At 48.6% G+C, this 23,314-nt stretch overlaps 1 protein-coding gene across 1 annotated transcript in view; it reads left to right on the forward strand.

Moving 5' to 3' along the window:
• Positions 1 to 23,314, forward strand: part of LOC148342489 (A-kinase anchor protein 6-like) — a 43,630-nt gene that overhangs the window by 1,703 nt on the left and 18,613 nt on the right. The window contains exons 2-13 of the mRNA XM_088304968.1: positions 645 to 851; positions 1,148 to 1,325; positions 11,294 to 11,403; positions 11,483 to 11,636; positions 11,793 to 12,275; positions 12,344 to 12,571; positions 12,654 to 12,788; positions 12,867 to 12,992; positions 13,237 to 13,473; positions 16,809 to 16,931; positions 19,848 to 19,944; positions 20,188 to 20,333. Coding sequence (XP_088161094.1) covers positions 706 to 851; positions 1,148 to 1,325; positions 11,294 to 11,403; positions 11,483 to 11,636; positions 11,793 to 12,275; positions 12,344 to 12,571; positions 12,654 to 12,788; positions 12,867 to 12,992; positions 13,237 to 13,473; positions 16,809 to 16,931; positions 19,848 to 19,944; positions 20,188 to 20,333 — 2,163 coding nt within the window. The 5' untranslated portion in view covers positions 645 to 705. The remainder of the gene's footprint in view (positions 1 to 644; positions 852 to 1,147; positions 1,326 to 11,293; positions 11,404 to 11,482; positions 11,637 to 11,792; positions 12,276 to 12,343; positions 12,572 to 12,653; positions 12,789 to 12,866; positions 12,993 to 13,236; positions 13,474 to 16,808; positions 16,932 to 19,847; positions 19,945 to 20,187; positions 20,334 to 23,314) is intronic.

Below are 23,314 nucleotides of genomic sequence, written 5' to 3' on the forward strand. Positions count from 1 at the left end.
ATATGATGGGCGGGATGGAATGGACGAGTCAATGGCATGTCCTGGGACTCGGAACTGCCCCCATGTGGTCAAGATGAGAGCAGCACAAGGGGCGGAACTCGCTTGCATTCTTTTCAGTCGGCGGACGTTTTTCGAAATCCTCCGCTCGATGTTGTTCTCTTTTCAAATGGACTGATGACATCATGAAACGATTTGGCATCGACGCGTCACCCCGACACGCTCACCGAGAAGTGACGTCACCGCACCCTCGGCGAGCGCCGTCGTCGTCTCGCATCGTTCACGTGGCGGCGACACCGGAAACTCTGGGGACCCTCGCGTCCTCCGACGCCCGCACGCCTGTCGTCTGGCGTCCGGCGTGTGCAAGTGGAGCTCGCGCCATTTCCGCTGAGTAGGACGCACCGATGACGTCATTTCCAGTCGCTGGTGTGTGCGCTTTGTGGACAATGGTGCGGCTCGTCGTTTTGAGATGACATCACGTCACGTCGTCATGCGTCCCGAGGCCGATTGGCGACATCCCCGCCAGAACAAACGATTCCGAATCGAATCGTTCCAGCCATCGTGCGGCGCGAACGACATCATCCGCGCTTGACGTTGCCTTGAGGGAGGTCATGCTGACTCACCATTGGTCGTTTGTGACGCTGCAGGCTCCGCCCATGAACAGCAGCCAGCGGTGCCGCTGCCAGTCACCTCGTCCTCTTCGTCAACATGAGTGCGGTGGCCTTGTTACCTTTGACCCCCGAGCCGCCTTCTCCCATGCTTATCGCCGCCACGCCCACTCCGGACCAGGAGGGGCCGTCATTCGCCCGACCTGCAATGGGAAAAACGACGGCGGAGGCCGACGGCGGCCGCAGGTAAAAAAAAAAAAAAAGGAGATGAGAATGATGAAGATGTGTTTGTCTCTGCGTGCCCTGCGATTGGCTGGCAACCCGTTCGGGGTGTAGCCCCGCCTACAGCCTGAAGATAGCTGGGATAGGCTCCAGCGCCCGCCGCGACCCTCGCGAGGACAAGCGGTACAGAGAATGGATGGATGATGATGAGAAGAATAAAATTGAAAAAGATGATCGTGACAAAGATAAAAATGATGTTGAAAATGAAGACGACGATGATGAAGGTTGCGATGACGCTGACCCCGCCCCTTCTTCGCCAGGCCCGACGAGAGGCGGCCGCCGCCGGTGCAGGCGTACGCCGACTGGCAGGTGTTGCTTCACCTGCCGCAAACGGAGGCGTGGCTTCGCGCCAGCGCCGCCCGCGTGACCCGACTGACGCGCTCGGTGGCGCAAGACGACGACAACCGGCACGTGGACACGCACTTGCTGCAGCTCAAGGTAAGCAAGTTCATGCCTGCCTTTTTTTTTTTTCTTCCAACTTCCTAAAATTTGGAATCATCATCAATTGTCGTTTCAAAGAGACTCGTTTCCTCTACTGAGGACTGCTTTTCAAGGCAACTACTTTTGAAGTTGTTGTTGCCACCGTCTACTTGCCAAAGTAATCTGATGACCGATTATCGCTTGGACTTGATTTCTTGTTTGCGGTTGCGCACAGTTAGCGCAATTCTCGTCTACATTTGTGCGCTCGACTGTTGCTAAGATTTTGAACTCGGCGCTCCAAATATTCGGACCTTTTTTCAGTTTAGTGGCCCAAAAACAACACATTGGTATCTGGAGTTGAATTCAGTTCATTTTGTCGTCGTTTTCTTCTCATCTACGTTTGAACGGATACATTTCGAGCCGACAAGATTGTTTTTGTAACCTGACATGTTTCGGCGAGTCTTTCGCCTTCTTCGGAGTGTCCTGACACTCGTTGAATGATGTCCGTTCACAAAAGAACCAAAACAAATCTTGTCTGCTATGAACGAATCCGTTCGAACATCAGCAATCTGATGACGTTGATGGCGACCCGGAGAAAAAAAAAAAAAAAAAAGAGTGCGTTCACTATCAAATGATAGCAAACGTGCCGAAAAATATTTTCTTTTTTTTTTTTTGTAGAGCATTTCACTTCATTAGTTGACGACCCTTTAAAAGTCCATCTCGAAAGTCGTCGTGAGCCAATCAGTGTGCAAATAATCAATCGCAAATGCGCGCAAGGACTTTTGCTCCACTCTATGCCATCTTTTCACGTTTTGCGCAATTTATTTCACACACTTCAGTCGTTCAACGTGTGTTTATATCAAATATTTATATTTGGGATCCACTTGCTGAGCCGTTTGATGAGTTCAGAAATGAAATCATGAACAAATGAATCCGTATGATTGATTGAATGTTGATGTGGCCGAATCAGAGCAAAGTTTCAAGTGACTCTTTGCTGCCCCCCGACGGCGAAAAGGCACCATGTTGCAATGGGGCAGAAAGCGCTGATTTCAACTCTCTCCAGTTTTATTTTCATTATTACCAAATCACTGTGCTGCAAAATCAACTTAATCCAAGTTCTTTTGTTTTAACTTTGCTATCCGCAAAATAAGAACAATAATGACATCAATTTAGAGTTTGAAAAACGTTCTCTGCTCATCATTGTTGCTTTAGATTAAGCAATGGCGCCACTTGGTGGTCATTTGCTCGAATTGCAACTCAGAGATTTTCAATCTTGCTACCAGTCGGCTAATGTGTCGCTCACTGAAATAAATCCTTTCAAATTTAGAACTAATAAACGTGAGGTAACTTGAGTTTTGCTAAAAGTGCTTATTGCAAAGTTAAAAGACAAAAAAACAAGCTATGTGATGAGCTGGTGTATCTAATGAAGTGGCCTCTGGGTGGTTTGGAGTCTTTTTTTTTTTTATTGAACATTTTAAATACAGTACAACAGTATCACAAGTTCAGTTCAGGTATTAAACTAACATATACATTTTTCATCCTTAAATAGAATTCACAGCGAGGGATAATGAATGTAGAAAAAAAATGTATATTATAAAATAAAATAAAAATACACAGTAAAACAGGAACAATGTCTCTGGATATATGTAATTAAGGCTTTTAAAGGAAAAAGGCGTTCAAAAATGTCAATATCTTGTTGCTTTTCTTGTTGTTAATTAATTTAATCGAGTTAAATATGGATTTCAACTCTATCAGGAAAGGCACAAATCTGGGAGAGGATTTTGAGAATTTCTGTTTGTGGATAAAAAATTTTGCATAAAGAATGATGAAATTAATTAAGTATGCAAAATTGTTATCATTTGGGTTACTATAATAGCAAACAATATCCTTCAGATTAAGAACAGATAAAGAAATGAAGCAGTAAATCAGCCCAAAATTGCTTTGTGATCATACAGTCAAAGAATAAATGAGATATTGTTTCAGTTTCATTCCCACAGAAAGAGCAAATATTGCTAATATCAATAAATTTGGAGATTAAGGAATTAACCGGATATATATTATGTAAGATATTAAAATGTATCACCTTGGCTTTATTAGTAAGACAGTATTTGTAAGGTAAAAGCCATGCTTTTTTCCAATTTACGTCCACAATCTGAGAATTCCAAAAAGATTTCCCTCTGGGCACAATTTTAGAATTTGTCGTATATGCTGATTATTACATTTGATGTCTATTAATTCAATTCCGTCTAGTGTTCAAATAGAATCTGTCGGAGCAGCTTTACTATATTTGAAGTGGTTTGCCATAAGCTGAATCAGACCATTAGGAATGGCACGTATCACTAAATGAAAGATTTTGAAAGGAATTGGAAAGTTGTGTACAGACATGAATTGCTCAATTCATCCAATAAATTTAGGAGGTGATTAATTCCTTTTTCGTGCCATTTGGGAAGAAATAGAGACTTGTTTCGAACAAGTATATTGGAGTTGTTCCAAAGGAGAGTTTTGTGAGGTGAGAAATTGTGGACAAAGGCCAATACCCACGCAAGCAGGGCCTGTTGATCAAATTTGGAGAGTTTGATAGGTAATTTGGTTGGCACAAAATTACACTGAAGAAGAAAGTGAAGTCCTCCAATTTTGCTGAAGATGTAATTAGGAATAAAATACCAGATTGAATTTGGATTAGAGAGACACTTCCTTAACCAGGTGATCCTAAATGTGTTAAGAACATCACAGAAATTCAGGACTTCAAGACCCCCTAGTACTGAAATCTAAAAAAATCTTATTTATTTCAGTGACTGTTGACTCTTTCACAAAAAGAGACAAAGATGGATAAACAAGACGAGATAAACCTTCTGCTTTTGAGAGGAGTACCCTTCCTATTATAGATAAGTCCCTTTGGAGCCATAAACCAAATGTCTGTCTGAAAAGTTGAAATGCTGTCTAACTAGAAGATTTTTAGATATGAAAATTCCACGATTTGGGGCGACGTTTCGCGCGGTTCGGACCGTACCAGAGCTCCGGCCGGCGTGCGTGGCAGTTAAGCCGAAGAGGAACAACTTCCGCCCGGGCATGAGCGGAGCGCGAGGCTGTCAGTTATAAATGAAGAATGCCACCTTTCATTTCACAGGGCACACCGGACGGCGTACCAGCAGGTAAAAGTCGAAGTAATTAAATAAGTACAAAAAGAAGTAATTGAATAAATACAAAAATAATGGCTGGGGAATAAAAAAAATAAGTTTTAATAATAATTTTTTTTTTTTTGTTATAACATGAATTTCACTCCCTCTCTCTCTCTCTACCCGTATATATATATATATATATATATATATATATATTTTATTTTATTTTTTTTAAGCGTTTTTGAAGGTGCGCCGCTACTTCGCGGATTTTCAGTTTTCGCGGGTGGTCTCGGTCGCCATTAACCGCGATAACCGAGGGTTCACTGTATATATATATATATATACATACATATATATATATATATATAGATATATAGGGATATATATAGGTATATATATATATATATATAAGATATCTTATATTCCGTGCAGTGGCGCCTGCCAATACGAATGAAAAACTTTACGGCCTTAAAAATGAAGGTGCTGTTTTATGGACCGATATTTGTGCCAGATTGGCCGAGGAGGAGATCTATGTATCTGGAATCGATTGCTCATCCTAGAGGCACCCCTGAGGCCTGATATTGCAATACCGTATGTAATTCAATTATATTTTGGAATTGAGGCACAAATCACCAAATATGAAGTATATTTAATTCAAAGGCTGTTCTAATAGCTTTCTTCACAGGCATTTTTCTCAAAACTGCCCACAAGCGCCACACTCCAGTTGGGTTGATTTGCAAGGCCCAGTGATAACTTGAACAGTGGATATGTCATTCATTTATTCCGTTTTAAATTCAAGAATCCATTTTTCAATTCAAATATTCAGGTGAAGCAATTCACATTCAAATCGATGATATTCAGACTCAGTTTCCAGTGGCACAAATATCAGCCCGTAGCGAGGCCGCGCACGATGATGTCACTGCGGCCGCCACGTCAGGAATGTTGCAAGTGACACGGGAACAAGAAGACTTTCAAAGTCAAAGTTTGTGTCCTTCACTTCCTGACTTTGCCTTCTTCACAACTCACAAACTGCGCCACCAAGTGTGTGTGTGTGTGCGTGTGCGTGTTTTTTTAAGTGTATGGTGTAGTGTTACATTACACTGTATACATGATTTTGTGTGTGTGTGAGGAAGAGCCACAGAGTGTGTGAGTGTTGTCTTAGTGCGTTACTGTTTGTGTAGTGTGTTGTTATGTTGTGTTTTTGTGTGTGCGTATGCGTGTGTGAGGGGTGAGACTGGTCCCAAAATAACTTGCAACTGCTGCCACCCCCCCTCCCCCTCCCACACCAACACCCAATGGAAGAAGCAGGTCAACACACACACACACACACACGCACACGCTTGCTTGCAAAGTCTGAGTGAGTCTGTGACGGTCACATGCAAGTTTGCAACATCGTAGCAGCTTCTCGTTTTTGAATGCGTGAAAAGAAACAAGGTAAGAAACATGCTCGCGTGTGTGTGTGTGTGTGGGGGGGCGGGGGGTGCGCAAGCACACAACATTGTGGAATGAGTTGGAAGGGAATTGTTGAGCAGACGATAGGATGAGCCGGCCTTGTCAGCGTGATGTCATCGGAGGGCGGTTGCCATGGTTACGCTGGACATCCAGGGTTTCGCGTTTGGGAAGGTCCGTATGGTCCTCTTCAGGGACGCAGTTTCCATGCAGAACTTGATGTTGTCCAGTACACATTCCTGATGATCCGAGGGGTCCCAGTTGGTGCCTTGAAAGCAGTCCTGCAATTCACTCATGACGTCATCACGCCAGGTTTTCACAGTCTTTGCGGTGGGCCTGGATCGACGCAGGCGTGAGCAGCAAGGACAGGTGGTCCGACGGGCCGAGGGGGCCGAGCGGGAAGGCTCTGTCTCTGTGCTTGATGTTCGAGTACACGTGGTCAAGAGTGTTGTCTCCCCTCGTTGGGCACTTGACATGCTGGTGGAACTTTGGGAGTACGGTCTTTAAATTGGCCTCATGAATGTCTCCCGCTACTAAGTGAACGCCATGAGGGTGGGCCCACTGTTGTTTATCGATGACGCACGCGAGTAGCGAGAGCGCCGTGCTAGTGTTAGCATCGGGAGGGATGTAAACAGCGGTGACGGGCACTACCGTTAGCTCCCTCGGGAGAAAATAAGGCCGGCATGTACTCGATGTCGGGGAAGAGTACTTCTCAACGATCACGCTGTTATTGCAGCAGTTCTCGTGCACGTAAACACAGAGCCCACCCCTGCTCTTACCGGTGTCTCTCGTTCAATCCGCGCGATGTAGCGAGCGCCCAGCTAGCTGGATGCTAGCAGCCAGGAGTCCGTGATGACGATCACGCAGCTGTCTCGCACATAGCGGTTTCCCAGGATTTGAGACTCGGCAGTGGTTGCTTGTGGGGCTGCTGTCGTAGCTTTAGTAGGACACCGGACCTGCAGCCCCGCTTCTGCTTCCTCTCCCTCCGTCGTCCGCGTCGCCTGCCGGTCCCGTTGACAATCCACGGTGAGCCGGGCGGCCTCGCTAGTTGGTCAGGAATTTTGCGATCAGAGCAAAATTCCTCTGAGATGGTCATTTTGTATCGATAGCCAATGTCCACGATGCCCCGACGGGTATATCGATACAGTGCCACAGTTGGTGTTAAGAAGACCGAGCAAACATAAATAAAAAGTCATAAAGGGCACTGGAAGGGAGAGCCTTTAGGCACTGCGTCCGTGCACGCATATATATATATATATATAGCCATCTTCTGTAGCGCTTCTCCTCACGCGGGTCGCGGGGGTGCTGGAGCCTATCCCAGTTATCTTCGGGCAGTAGGCGGGGGACACCCTGAACGGGTTGCCAGCCAATCGCAGGGCACACAGAGACGAACGACCATCCGCGCTCACACTCATACCGAGGGGCAATTTAGAGTGTTCAATCGGCCTGCCGTGCATGTTTTTTGGAATGTGGGAAGAAACCGGAGTACCCGAACAAAACCCACGCAAGCACGGGGAGAACATGCAAACGCCACACAGGATGGCCGGAGCCGGGTTCGATATACAGTGAACGCGGTTAATGGGGACCGAGACCACCCGCGAAAACTGAAAATCCGCGAAGTAGCGTCGCACCTTCAAAAAAAAATAAATAAATAAATTATATATAGCGGCGCACCTTCAAAAATGCTTAAAAAAATATATATTAAAAAAAAATATACGGGTAGAGAGAGAGAGAGTGAACACACTAGAACACTGTTCTACCAAACAATTTACTTACGAACAACCAATCAAAAACAAAACAAACATACAAAAACAAGCAAACACTAACATAATTAGTCCGTCGTTTTTGGCAGGGGCATGAAGAGCTTTACTGCTCCTCTTCGGTTCACTAGATGCACCAAGGGATAAAGAGCGTTTGGGAGGCATCACGAATGGCTCCACAAAACGTTTACACTTAAAAAATTACTGCGAGACAAAGACTAACTAACCGCGATCTATGGCCAGAAGCGTATTGTACATACGTATACGAGATGAGCGTGGACTGATGGGCATCGGGAGAAGCTGCTCTTCTTCGTCCACTCTCCTCTTCGGCGCACGCCGGCCGTCTAACCGCTTCAGCGCCCCCTTGTGCCGCTCGGCAAAACTACAATGCCCCTGAATATTTTGTAGACCCGCGAAGCACTGAAGCCGCGAAAGGTGAACCGCGAAGTAGCGGGGGTTCACTGTATATATATATATATATATATATACATATTGGGGCTGTCAAAATTCAACTCAGGAGATGAATCCACATTTTTTTAACTCAGTTAAATATTTTAGCTTGGTTAACTCAGATTAATTTACTTCAAAAATAATTTGCATATTTTGCAAATACTGTATCATATTAGCTGTACATCTTTAGCAGGTCTCTGAACAAAACATCGTGTTTAAGTTACGAACCAACACCGCTGGAGTGTGGCGCTCGAGGGCAGTTTTGAGAAATGTTTGGAAGAAAAATGCCTGTAAAGATGTCTCCATTTAGATCATATTCAAGAATCCAAGAATTCTATTAGAACAGTCTTCACGGAATTTTTTTGTGATTAATTAGTTATTGTAAATATATATATATATATACAGTGCTACCTTGAGATACGAACGTCCTAATATTCAATTTTTTTGAGATACGAAAGGAAATATTCATGAATTTATGTCCTAACATTTTGAGATACGAACGCGCCTGCCTGCTCAGTCTGCGGTGACGTCACACTGTCGGACTCTGTTTGGTTGCTGACGCTTCACTGTTTACACACGTCTTGTGATTCGTAGTGTTTTGTGCTGGTTTTTGTATTATTTTGGTAAATAATACGCTATTTTGTTATTAACCATGGGTCCCAAAGATAAAGGTGGTGAGAAAAAAAAAACTAAGAAAATGATCACAATGGAAATTAAACACAAAATTATCTCCAGGCATGAACGTGGGATTCGTACGGTCAATTTGGCAAAGGAATATGGTCGTAATCCTTCCACTACATCCACGATCATCAAACAGAAGGAAGACATAAAGAAGCCGCAACCATCAAAAGGCGTCGCCATTATTTCTAAATTACGTACCGAAATACATGACGAGATGGAACGGCTACTGTTAATATGGATAAAGGAGAAGGAATTGGCTGGCGACGCCGTTTCGGAAGCGATCATCTGTGAGAAAGCCAGCGACATTTTCAAAGACCTTAAGCGTGAAGCAGCCGAGACGGAGGGGGAATCATCGCAAGGGAGTGAAGAGTTCAAAGCCAGTCGTGGATGGTTTGACAACTTTAAGAAACAAAAGTGCTATTCATTCCGTTATCCGGCATGGAGAAAAGCTGCCAAAAAAAGATCGGAATAAGTTTAGATTTTGTATACTGTACATATGTAGAAATAAGTGTTTCAATGTTTTAGGGTTACGCAAGTGTTGTAGTGTTTACGTATTAGTCGTCCTCCTGCACGCCGCAGCTCACCGTCACTGAGTTAAATAAAATTAGTTTTTCTATTGATTTTATTAACATCATCTTATGTTTTTTATAATTATGTGTGTTATTACTCGCTTAGCCCTCTAATCTCGTTGCACACTTGAGTACAATGACAACAAAGGGATTTCTAATTCTAATCCATATTAATATGGGAAATTTTGATTTTTTTGACATACAACGATTGTTCTGGGACGAATTAAAATTGTATCTCAAGGTGCCACTGTATATATATATATATGATAACTATATTATAAAATGCACATGCACATTTTTCATTTTTTTTAAGCATTTTGATATTCATTTTATTTGGCTACCAAAATTGTTTCTTCAAATTTCGGTTCACTCGAACAAACTGGCGCGATGGAAACCAGCAAATATGCGTGACGATGAGCCTTTGGACCAGGGCTCTTCAATCGTGTTCCTCGAGGGCCGGTGCCCTGCCCGTTTTCCACCTGAGCCATCGTTATCGAGCTTCTGCACACCTTGCTGATCGTCTGATCATTTGAATCGGCTGAGACGGGAAAACCTGCAGGACGGCGGCCCTCGACGAACACGATTGAGGAGCCCCGCTTTGGACATTTTGTTTCACTTTGGAGACGTGGACCTTGTGCGCGTGGTTGCGCGTGTTTGACGGCGGCGGCCGAGTTTGAAGGTTATTGGCTGAAATGGCGGCACGTCTTTTGATGCGTTTTGCGCCTTTGATGTTGACGGCGGAGGACGGCGATCCGACCTGACGGCCCCTCGCGTCCGCCATCCGAGCGTCACCGCCGCAACACGCATGGTGACGTGTCAACGGTGTCAGGGGCGCGTGCACGTGTGGATGCGTGCGCGCCGACCTGAGCGTGTCGGTTTGCCGCCCACAGCAGCCAGTGAGCAGAACCGTGCACACGCGCACACACACACACGCACGTGCACCCAGCAGCTGTGAGCGCCTCCAAATGAGTTGAGATGGAGAAGACAGACCAGCTCTTCATTTAAGCAGATGTGTGTGTGCGTGCGTGCGCTAATTTCCATATGAAAGGTGCGCACGTGCGGGCAGGTATCTGAACGAAACGCAAGCGACGCGCCGGCGCTTTGATGAGCGAAGCGTGCACGATTTCCGACACCCCCCTCGGGCGCTTCTTGACGTCCCAGCGCGTCGTTTTTGACGCGGCGTCGTTTGTTCTCGGGTGTGTTGAGATGAAAGGGTGAGAGCGCGTGTTGGATTCCCTCGAGGAGGTCGACGCGCCGCCCTTTGATGTGACTTAAGCGCTTCCATTTGATGCCTGAACAACTTTGGCCATCAGAACCTCCAAAATGTTTAGAAAAAAAAAAAAAGAGTTGTAATGTTCACAAAAGCGTTGTCATGTTTCGAAAAACTGAAAGTCACGATTGTGAAGAATAAAGTAAGTCGAGCTCGAGGCGGAAAGAATAAAGGTCGTCAAATGAGAGGGCAAAATGAACTTTTGGTGGAAATGAGATTGAGGTGGCGTCGTCGTGGAAACCAAAGTTGCTAATTGGTGGCATGTTCAGGAAAGAAAACGCGCCCGAAGTTGAGCGCTGGAGTTTTTAGGCGCAAAATGGGTGGCGTGTTTGTGAAACGCGATTTGCTTCGGCGGTCGCCGCGCCGGCCTCGCTTTGGCGCCGCAGCCGTCTTCCAATTTTGAGCGGAATCTCCATTCTGGCCCGGCGACAGTTTGCCGCCTGAAAGCGGGGAGCGAGTCCCGTCCGCCCCCGCCAAAGCGAGTCACCTTGCCACCTCGTTGACTGATTTCTCTGAAAACTTGCCAAACGGACTTCATGCTTCGCAACTCTTCTCTCGTGTCCCGAGCGGCGAAGCGTGCCCGAAACACCCCCCACCCCCCGTCCCCCGACAAAAAGGACCAAAATAAAGATTGACGCATCTTGTATGACAACTGTACTATTTGTGTGCGTGCGAATGCGTGCTTCAGGACATCTGCGAGGACATCTCTGACCACGTGGAGCCGATCCACGCCCTTCTGGAGACGGAGTTGTCCCTCAAGCTTCTGTCCTACTCGGTCAACATCATCGTAGACATCAGGTGAGCGACGACACCCAAACACGTCGTGTCAAGCGCGCGCACCTTGAAGACGTCCGTGGGCGTGTCTCTGCGCTCTCAGGACGGTGCAGCTTCTCTGGCACCAGCTGCGGGTTTCAGTTCTGGTTCTGAAGGAGCGGCTCCTTCAGGGTCTGCAGGACCCCAACGGAAACTTCTGCAGGCAGACCGACATCTTGCAAGCTTTCGACCAGGACCGGAACCGGGACCGACACCAGGTGCGTCCGCCGGTCTCATTTGTCGCAAACTTTGTTCACGAGAACCTCCAAAATGTTTTGACCGTGAGCTGCTACGTTTAAATTCATGAAATATTGTGGAAGTGTGAAAAAAAAAAAAGCAGCCTGTCAGCTTCACGACTCGCTGTCGTCCTTCAGACTCGCCGACTCGACGCGCTGACCGACGTCGACGATTGCGGCCAGCTGACCATCCGCTGCAGTCGCGACTATTTCTCGCTGGACTGCGGCATCACCGCCTACGAACTGAGCGACTACAGTCCCGGCGACGAGTCCGAGAGCGGCCAGAACCGCCGGCTCGACGAGGACCCCGAAGCGGCCTCCGAAAAGAAGCGGGAGTCGGAACGCGGCGCTTCAGCGAAATCTGAAGACTCGTTGACAAAACGAAAGCGTACGGACTCGGGAGAGCGCAAAGCCAGCAATCAAGGCGAGGCCTCCGAGCGTCCGCTGTCGGCCGACAACCGCAAGGTGGCGCCGTCGCTCCCGAAGAGAGTCGCTCTGATCTCGGACGACAGCGGGAGGCCCTCCCAAGTCGGCCACAGCGCCTCCGCTGCTCTCGAGGATCCCGTCGAGGATCAGCTCATGGACCCTTCGGACCGCTCCGAGTTCCGGTTGGAGCTGAAGGTGAGTCTTACGCGCGCCTCTCAAAATGTTTCGGGGATTCCAAGCCAACCGTGACTTCCTTCCGACAGCTCGGAAATGCTCGCACCAGCCGACGGGCCCGCGCGATGACAAACGGGAGTTCTTCGGAAGCCTCGCCGGAAGCGGCGTCCGGCGGCAACGCGCTGGAAATTTGCGCTCACAGCGACGGCGACTCCGACTCCGACTCCTCCGCCAGGGATCGGGTCCCGTCCTCAGACCCGGAGGCCAGCGGGGAGGAGTCGGAGCCGCGGGCGACGCTCGAGCCGAGAGGACGCAAGGTGAGCGAGCGTTTGCACGTCACCCGACTTGTGTCGGTCGTGCGTTGGTTGGTTCACGCAAGCCCCGCCCCCCTCCCGGCAGGAGCGGTCGTCGTCCTCCGATGCCAGTCCGGACCGGGAACACTGGTACGGGTCCGAGGAGTTCCTGGCGCTCCCCTCTCAGATCCACAAGAGCGAGATTTTGCCCGTCAACCTGGAGAGTCTGGCGAGGGCGCTGGTGGGCGGAGCTTGGGCAGTTGTTCTCACGTCTCTGGTGGTCTTCCAGAAGCTCACTTTGTTGTTGTTGTCGTTGTAGCGAACCGGCGGCGAGCGGCGCAGTCGCGACGCTTTGCAGGACGTGGACGACTGGGACTTGACCGAGCTCAACCAGGACAACTTTGATTCTCCTGAGAGCGGCGACGACGTCCCTTCGCCACCGCCGGTACGTTTTTTTTTTGTTTTTTTTCTCCCTTTGACTTCAATTTCTTCTGTCGTTCCCCTCGATTGACATTCGCCCCCCCCCAAAAAAGCAACTTTTTGATCAATGGTTTGCGTTGCCGCCTTTGCGACGCTTCTGCCAATTTCCATCGTGAACTTTCATTGTGTCGTGGCGCTGCTAGCCACTCCCTCCCGCCGCTAATTGCGCTCATTGGAATTGATTTTGAACTCCTCCCCCCCCCGTCAAGGGTCAAATGAGGCGTGACTCCCGCCTTAGCCCCGCCCCCTCCAGCGACATCGCTCCCTCATTGGACGACAGTATGGAGTCCGGCCGACTGAGCGAGCCGCTGCCTGAGGACGGCGAGGAGCGCCCGCTCGGGCCTGCGGCGCCCCCGGTGGACACGCGTGCGAGTGCGACTCTGGTGCGGCAGCTTGCGGAGGACATCGGCCGGGTCAAAGATCCGGAAGTGTGGAATAAGATGGAGGTAAAAACTCAACTGGGCTGGCCAAACTGGGAGCTCATGTTTGTGCTCAAAAAACGCGATCAAGTCTGTTTTCTGATTGTTGCTGCTGTTGTTGTTCAATCACTCGAGGCGCCTGAGGATAATCCTCAGAAGCGCCAGACTCGGGAATGGATGACGTAGAGTTGGGGGCGAGAGACGACGGGGTGATAGTTATAGATGAAGTGGGGACGCTACGACTAGCCCGTGCCACCCGTGCAGGCGGAGAGAGCCCAAACAGATTCTGCAGACGAAGCCTTGTACGTCCGTTGAATATCGGGACAGGCCGGAGCAGCTCCTGCGGAACCCCCGTCGACAGGCGGCAAGTCGATGTCGCCCGCCCTAAGAAGAAGAGATCGGAGATGCAGGACGAGCGGTGCAGCTCCGATCGGGGAAAAGGGCGCCTCCCACGTCGCGAGTCTGAGTGTAGTAACCATGAAGAAGCCCTTCGCGGGACACCTCGAGAAGGTTTTCGGTCTTTGTCCCGCTGTTGCTGTTGTTGACAATTTCACTACAAGACCCACGATCCTTTGCGGCGTCAAAGTCTTCAATGGGCCCAAGATGAAACATTTCATTTTCATTCATTTGAGCTGCACACCAAAAAGGGCAAGTGATTGTGTGGTTGCATAAGTGTGCACACCCTCGCGGGAATTTGAAGTGGAAAGTTCAGCTGTTCTTCTTCCCTCACTTTTTAAACCCCCCCCCCCCAAAGATCGTTGGCGGAAACCTCTTGAAATCATTTCGATCCCCAAAAGCCGCATTTGGACAAGGGGTGTGTCGACTTTTCCTCTCTCAATAAAGCACAAAAGAACTCAATTTTGGAAAAAAAGTTTCTGAGAAGCCATTCCGGCGTCACCGGTGCTCGCGATGGCGTTTTGGGCGAATCCATCATCTCATTTTCTCACCCGCAAAGGTCACGTTTGATTGGCAGCCCGATTATTGATGAGCTTGAGTGCTAATCAGTCAGATCCGCCTTCTGGAAGACGAGCAAATGTCAATACGTTGAGGATTTGCCGCATGTTTAATGAGGCCGCTCTCGGCTTTCGCGCCTTCTTCGGACATTTTCGACTTCTTCTCGCGTTCCTTTTGGGTGACGTTTGCGTTTTGACTTGTGACCGGACGGCCCACGTTGAGCAAAAGCGCCGAGTGAGCTGAAGTTCACTTTGGTTCCTTTTTCTTCATTGTCTTCTTCACTTTTTCTCTTTTGGGGCTGGATGACACCAAACAATATTGGTCCTCATTCTTCTTATTATTTCTTTCTTTCTTCTTTTTTTGTTTTTTTTTGTTGGAGCTCTATCAGCAAAACACCCCAAAAAGTTCAACAACGTGGACGTCAAAGTGAGTACACAGCGACCAAAAAGAAAAAACGAAATCCTTCCCGATAGTCAACAAAAGCGCACTCGCCGTCTCCCCGTTTGGTTTTGTCCGTTTCACGCGTGCAACTCTTTGACTGTTTTTTTTCATTGGTCAGCGTGAACAATGATCATGACGTCACGCCCTCGACTGACGTGCGCATGTTGTGCAAGAAATAAAAAACCAAACAAAAACAAAGGTCAAGGCAAGGCACAGACCAAAGCAATCGAGTGGCCACGCACGCACGCGCGTTGTTTGTTGGGTTTTGCTCGAGGCTAATTAGCTGGTGAGCTGTTCAATGAGCAGCCTGTCGTCATGGCGACGGATGAGCAAGAAGACGGCAAGCCGCCGCTCGGCTCCTTCTTCTCACAAGTGCGACTCCGCCCAACAACACTTTTGGCACAAACGTTGATGTCTTGCTCCGCCCACGTTGCAAGGCAGAGGAAAATTCCCCGGCTGGAAACATTTGAGGGGCTGAATTTATTTGTATTTTTTTCTACTTTTACGAAACTAAAATTCTTTAATCTGTGCTCACATCTTTTATTTTCCACGAGGGACTGAGCGACTCGAGTTTTGACTTCTTTTGAGTTGTTGGGACTTTTCTGCCCACTTTGCACGTCATGCTCAAGTCGGCCACCAGGTGGCAGTATGTCTTTTCTTTTGGGAGTTTGCCCCACAATAGCTTGACTAAAAACATGTTCATTTGACCATTTCGGAAATAAGGAGCAAATGTTCCGAATCATAATTGTTTTTTTTTTTCATTTTGCAAGCCTCTGGAATTTATTTATTGATTTTTTCAACATTATTCGAATTTAAATCTGAATTGCTTCTGCTCACGAGGCTGGCGGGCGAGCTGTCACTTCTCTCGCCGTCTTTGGGAAGGATACCGTGAACCGGTTGCCAGCCAACTGCATATACAGTGGGTTGCAAAAGTATTCACACCCGTGAGCGACGCTCAATTCTCCGGCACGGAGCCAAGCAAAATGTTGTGTTCACCTGTTGGCGCAATCCAATCATTGTTTTTGTTCATAAACACGCTTTTTCGTTGTTGCAAAAATATTCACACCTCTGCACCAAATGTGTTATTCAGAGTCGAAAATGAGAGCACGTCATGAAGTATTGCATCCGTGTCCAAAATACTCACCTGTCCACAGTCATCACGTGCTCGTCAAAAGACGACGGCCAGGAAGTCCAAGAAGTTCCAGAGAAGCCGAGAGATGGACAAAGCTTTGCAGCCTTGGCAGCGTCATCCGAAAGTGCCGTTGTGAACCTCCAAGAACAGGAAGAGGGCGCAAGAGGAAACGGGAGCAAAGCCCTCGGCGTGAAGTCTCTCCGGGCCGCTGGCACCAATGAGTCCAAAAAGTTCACGAGGAAAGCTCTCGATGCAAACAAGAAGCCACGCCCGAACAAACCGCATCTCAAGGCCGGCTTGCCGTCTGCGTTCACGCATCGGAAAGACGGTCCAGCGGTCGGATGAAAGGAAACTGCAACTTTTTGGCCCGAACGCAGCTGACGATCCGGCTCAGACCATCGCTAGCGTGGCGACGTCACGATATGGGCCAGTTTGTCTTCCTCCCGCCCTGGCGAGCTCGTCCTCGTACGAGGGACGTCGGATCCTGCGAAAGACAACGACGGCGCGGAGAAGGACCTTTTCCGAGTCGGCAAAAAGTCTCAACCTTGACCTGTCGGCAAGGAGAAGAAAGCCGAGCTTCTCGACAAAGCCCGGATGTCCGGCCGATAGAAAAAGGGATCCAAAGTCATTGCTGGCTATCCGAAGCGCTCGGAAGCTGCCAGCAATACTTGACTGGTGTGAACACTTTTGCAACACTGACTTATGCAGTCCATCCAGAGGAAAGAGCACCTTGCGGACGAGGGCAAGAACCAAAATGCATTTCTAGAGCTAGGTCGAGACGCGCGTGTGTGTGTGTGTGTGTGTGTGTGACGCTTTGCGCTCTGGCTGCTCACAGAAGTTGGTGCGGCACCTGGACGGATTCATCAGCTGGCTGCAGGGGGCGCTAGACAGCACGAGTGATTGGACGCCGCCTGCCGCTCACTTGGACGCGCTCAAGCTCTACTTGGACACTCACCTGGTCAGCACACACACACACACTTTTGTTTTTTTTTTTTCATTTTTCGTCTTTAGGCGTTGCACTCGACTGCGGCCGTTTCAACTTGACGTCATTCGACGCCATTTTCGCTTTGCGCTGCAGGCAAATGCAACCCACGTTGGATTTTTCCATTTTTTTTAATTGATTTTTTTGCCAGGATGCGACCGACTCGATCCACTTTATTTATTTATTTTTTTAAATCCAACCTGGGTTGCCTTCGCAGCTGGTCCGAGTTCAATTTTTCTTTTTTTTTTTGCTTGCGGCCGCAGTGCGAGCAGACTTAATTGAATCCCACATCCAAGCGGACATTCGCGGCGACGACGGCCGTGACGTGACGTCATCTCTCGTGACGTCGGCACGAACCGCGGTGGAAAAGCGTGGCTTCATTTTTTTTTCTTCTTCTCCTCTTTCCACCCCTTTCTTAAATTTGACCTGGTCTAAAGATACGCACGTTGACCTCCGGAAGCGCGACATCACGAGTGACGTCATCTCTCCTCTCTTGTAGGAACGAAAGTCTTTGCCGCCTGAATATTTTTTTTCAGCATGTCTAAAATTTGATGATGCTTTTTTTTCCCCCCAACAGTTCATTTTCCAATTTGTGATTGTCCAGACATTCGACATTGTTTCTATTTCTCCTCTAATTTGCTTGTCGATTTGTCACATTCGTCCGCCTTCTTTTTTTTTTTTTTTATGGCTCATTTTGATCGGATCGAACGCACGCGCCGGACGCCCTGCTGTCTCTTTTCATTTCACTCCGTCCTCATTTGTAGGGAAAAAAAAAATCACACAATCAGCTCCAAACAGGAAGGACACACACTCTCACACACACACACGTGCGCGCGCAAAGTGCAATGAGACAAAACATCAACTGGCAAGATTGTAAACACTCGCACGCACACGCAGACAAACAGATTGTATTTGCATTGTTTGGAGGAAATATATACAAGCTGCCCTCTTTTAAACACACACGCACACACTCACGCATGCACGCACACGGCGGCTATTTGCATAGATTTGCATGTTCCCGGACAGACTTCCAAATGAGCATCTTCAGATATCGTCCCAGCAGAGCATCAAGCACACACACGCGCGCGCACCTGGCTTAGCTCGACGCTTATTTAGGCGTGTGCGTTCCTTTTTAAGTGCGCATGCGTGTTTACGTTGTTTGTATTTTTCTGGGTGTGCCGGTTAGCTTGACTTGGAATCGGCGTGCACTAATTGGCACGCGTGTCGTCGGATGAAACGGCATAGCTAATAGGCTCGTAGCGCTTTGTAGCGCTACGCCGTCAATAGCGCCTCGTCTGCGCGTGTGCGTGAGATAGTCACACTTGTACTTTGTAGTCATTAGCGTGCGCCGGCGTGCTTAATTGCCTGTTTGCCGATTGATGCGCGCGTGTCAACGCGGACGTTTTAGGTTGTGTTTGTTGTTTGCTTTCTTCTCTCGTTAGCGCACGCACAGAGCACCGCTAATATGCTCATGCTAAAAGCTAAAGCGTAGCCGGCGACGTTGTGCTCCTCCAGGCTAATATGCTAATGCTAACAGGCGCGCTTTGAAGCGCCTCCTCTAAATGTGTTTCGATTTTTGGGCATTTTGTTATTTTGTGCTGCCAAACGCCCCCAAATTCTTCCACAACTCATCCGGACGGACAGATGTTTCATCCCTACACCAACATTTTCCCGTAGACGTTCCCTTTTGCAGTCGTTCCAAGTGCTCTAAAGTGTTTGTCGTCGTTTTCAATGTATTTTTATTTTGGGTCACAAAGTCAAAGAAGTGCACAAAAGCAAATGCTTCAAATGTGGCCGCCGAGTCGTATTCAACGATCATTCAATTAGCGTCAATATTTTATTTGATAATTATGAATTTGGAGCTATTGATTCATGAAATGCATCAAAGGAATTGATTCTTAATTGACCAATTGGCCTTTTATTTATTTATTTTTTGCAAAGAAGATCTTTTTTTCCTCATCTGTGAGATGCAGCATATCCTTTCATATTTACTCTTCCAAATTTCATTTGAAGCGAATCGTGAATGAAATATGTCAACAAATGCACATTTTTTTTTTTTTTATTATTTTGACTTCGATAATAATCGAATGCATCAAATCGCCAATTGAAAAAAAAAAATCGATACAAATCTTGGAAAATAATCAATTAGCATGAAGAATGCATTTTTTTCTTCGGTTTTATGTGGAAATATTCTCGTCGAGAACGAACGGAAAGCCTTGCGTTGCGCCACCTCTTGTCGATTCGTTTCTTTCATTTATTTTGAAACGTACCTTTCGACGCGGCGCAAATAAATCAACACATGTGCCGGAGAGTACCAGCTTGTCCGCCGTGCGTCTTATCGTCACGTGATCGACGGGTCGCTCGAACGGTCGCCGATGCTGCGGCGGCTAATCCGCACGTCGCTAATTCGCGCCTCGACTGGGCTGTTTGTCTTTGTCGGCCGAGGCTCGCGTCGAGTGTCTCGTTGGCGTCGCGGTCGACACGATTTGAATCGTCCGGATGTCGTTGGACGGACGGCATGTCGAAGGAACACAAAGCAAAAAAAAAAAAATGTTCAATTTCAGCCCCTGCGGACATTCTTGCCTCCCGATATCAAGTGGGCCGTTTTTGATTTTTGGGATTTTTATTGCGCGACGGTTGACTTTCCGGACATGTTGACGCCCACCGAAAGGTCAACCATCCATGGAGAGAAATTGAAAAGAAATTTCAATGGCGTTTGGAAAATAGGTTTTTGCGCCGGAGATCAGTCGACTCACGGCGGCGACGGTCGGCGCAAAAGGATCCTTTGCGTCCGCCGTCTTTTTTGCCCTTTTTTTTTTTTTCCCTGTGAGGTTTCGTGCCACCTCAGCTGGAGAATCTTGTCACGTGCGCGTGTGTGCGTGTGTGTTTCAGACGTTCAAACTAAACGTGGACGGCCACGGCGCGCTGAAAGAGAGCATCGTGGAGGACGCCGTGGCGCTCCTCGCCATCATCCCCGCCCAGCAATCAGGTACGCGCGCACGGCGGCCGCCGCATTCATTTTTAAGATTTTGACGTTTGAAACGGATGAGTTGCCATGCGAAAAAAAAAAAGAAAAAAAGCTGACATTGTTTCCATGAATGTCAAGAGTTTAAAAAAACCCAAAATGTCCAAGGCGAGCGATTAGAAAAGAGGAGCGAGCGGACAGGCCTTTGCGAGCCGGGAAACGAATGGGCTCCACGTTTGAGCTCCCTTTTTGGGATTTGGCCTTCAGGACTGCTCGACATCCTTCGAATGGTCGCCGGCCAATGGGAGCAACTTCAGCTTCAGATCCGCCGCCAACACGCTTGGATGCTCCGCGCCCTGCGCCTGCTCCGGACACGCCTCCTCCAGTCGCAGGAGCCTCCCGAGGGGCCGCAGGTCAGACCCGCATTTCTTTGTCGGTTTCCATCTCTCGGCCGCAGACGCGAGGCCTCGCCATCCCGCTTCCTCGTCATTATCTCGGCTTAATGACGCGCACGCCTAATTAATGCGTGAATGTCACCTTGATGGAAAGGTTGCAAGTCATAAATGGATGAAAGCGTCAAGGCTCCTCCCGTAGTTGGAAGATATTCCTTCCCGAAGATGAAAGAGCGACGCGTCCCAATAATTCGGCGTCAGCGTCGTCATCGTCACCTTCCGCACACGTGCGAGATCCAAAAATGTAAAAAAATTTTAAAAAAGGGGCCGCAGGTGAGAGCAACAACCGATGCGACTCGGCCAAATAGTCGCCGCCGTCCGTCCGTCCGTCCGGAACCATCGGCATCATCGGAACCGCCTTTGGGTTGTCTCGGCGGCGCCTCGGCTTTCTTCTCGAGGGCCGCTTCGTGTAAATGTCAGGAAATATCACAGGCGGGCTCGCGAGGCGAAGATACCGGCAAATGGAACGCTCCGGCGCGGGGATTAGGACGTGCGCGCGCCTCGCGCCGTTCGGAGACGTCTGCCGTGTGTCGCCGCATTTGCGGGATTTGCTGCGCGTGCGTGAGGATTGTCAAGTGACATCGCATCACACGTCCAGCGCGAGAGGCAGAAAGGTGTGGAATACGACGGGTGCGAGCGTGGCGTGGAATCGAACGGCTCGGTGGGATGAAAGGAGAAAAGACGAAGTTTCTTCGGCCGCCAAAGTCTCGCCGGGTTCGCCGAGAGCGGAAGGACCGACGTCGCCGGGACAATCCTCAAAACGTTTGCCGTCGGTTTGGAACCTCGCCGACGTTCCGAGTCCACGTCTCCGTGAATCGACTCGTTAATCGGCAACATTTCTCCGCCGAGGGAAAATGGATTATTTGTGATTATTTGGAATCTCCACTTGACGTCGACGCTTTCTCGATTGCGTGACGCTAAAGGTCGACTTGCAATTTCTTGGTCGCAAGTTCGTCGTTGCCGACTACGCCGCCTCCGGATTTCAAAACTAAGCCAGTCAACGTCGGCTTCATGTTGCGACGGAGAATAAGAATAATTCGCCAAAAAATAAAAAGGAAGGGTTTGAATCTTATTTCCTCGTAACCAGAACACAGCAGTCCTGCTGCCGACCGCCGTAAAACACACACACACGCACGCGCACTTCTAAGACACTCTCATTTGATTTTCTGGACCATAGTAACCTCCCCCAGGGAAAGAAAGAGGGGAGGAGGTGGGCAGGGGGGGTGCCGTGATGGCTCCAGATGAGCACATTGCAACACACACATTGAAACACACACACACAGCTGATGTCAGAATGTAGCTTTTGTTCAATGTTGCAGTTTTTCTTTTTTTTTTCGGGGGCTGTGCAATGCGTGCATTTGTAGAAGGACGACAGGAAATATTGAGGGAAAAGTGATAAGTGACCCCCCTGGGTGGAGCTGCGCGTGTGCACGTCTGCGTGTGTGTGCTTCTTATCGGTGGCGCTGGTGGAGACAGCTTGTTGGCCTCGGGCTTCCATTTCACCCTACAGACCACGACGACTGCGCGTGTGTGTGTGCGTGTGTGTGCGTGCGTGTGTGTGTGTGTGTGCCAGGTGCGGGGGTGGATGAAGGTGCAGAGCAAAGAAAGAAAGAGCGAGCAGCAAACGATGTCATGTTTGTGCTTTGGAGGAACTTTTGAAAAATGAAAATGCAACCTTTACTTCGAGTTCATTCAAAATCCCACCAAAAAAAAAAATGTTAAAAAATGGTTGGGCATGAAATCCTTATTTATTGATTTTTTCGATGGTTCTCCTCGAACGTTTGAGCCCAAAGAAAGATCTTCATCCTCCTCTGATGATGTGGCTCCTCCCCTCTTCACGTCCTCGATGGAGTTGAGGTCGAGGATCCAAATCGATGGGAGGAGCTTGAGTTTGACCATTTTTTTTTTTTTGCTTCCGCAACAGCGAATTGCTTTGGACGTCTCTTGTCGGGGTGGCTGAGGCTGAAGGGAGCCACGGAAAGTTGCGGGCGTTCTTGGCTCTTCTGCACGCGCACGCCGGACGTTGTTGCCGATATCCGCCGGGGCCACCGCCGCCGCCGCCGCCGCCTTGAGCCTCCACGTCTTGTCGAGTTCTTCCTTCAATCTCGCTGCGTTTTCCGCCCCGCCCCGTCGACGGCTCGTCCGTTTGTCATCCGTGCGTCCCTCGTCGACGCGTCGGCCGTCCGAGCTTGCCTCGTGACTCGGGCGAGGTCTCGAGGCATCGGCGGAAGCGTCTCGAGCGGATGTCGGCGTTCGCCCGGTCGCGTGCGTCCGACGTCATCGGTCGGCCGTCTTCACGACCGGACTCGCCGTCGGGTACGACAATAAATGCGACCGAGTTGAGTTTGCATCTCAAACGGGAAGGAGTTGACTTTCGAGTGCGGATCAGGAGGAAAGAGCGTCAACATTCGTGACGCGTCGTCGGGCCTGCGACTCATTGCAATCATGTCCCGCGGTTATAACAATCTTTAAAAAAAAATAAAATAAGTCATGCCCTGTTGGACTCCTGCCTGATACCTGCAACGACCAATCAGACGCCGGCGCCTCAATTTCCATAATTTCAGATTAAATTTGGAGCTCGCTGTTGCTGTTAATCCGGCGTTTAAATCGCGGTCATTTGGAAGCCGTCACGTGCGCCGTGCGCGCGCACGTGTGTGCGTTGCCGCCGGCACACGCACACACGCAAATGGATAAGAAGAGTTGATGCATTAAACATTACGTTCAAAGCATGTCATGCAAACAAACTTTCAAGTTTTTTTTTTGAAACATATCTTTCGACGCGCTTCATTTTGAAAAAAAAAAAAAAAAAACCTCTTCCCAAAACTCTCAAATTTGTGGCATGTAAAACTCAACCAATGTTTGACGACGTTGAGATGCAACTTTAATTTGTTTGCCAAGCGCACATTTCAACTCAAACGACCTTTGAATGGAAATGCTTTTGA

The sequence above is a fragment of the Idiotropiscis lumnitzeri genome, chromosome 1 (assembly GCF_059441095.1).
Source record: "Idiotropiscis lumnitzeri isolate Australia: NSW breed Sydney's pygmy pipehorse chromosome 1, RoL_Ilum_1.0, whole genome shotgun sequence".
Classification (NCBI taxonomy): Eukaryota; Metazoa; Chordata; class Actinopteri; order Syngnathiformes; family Syngnathidae; genus Idiotropiscis; species Idiotropiscis lumnitzeri.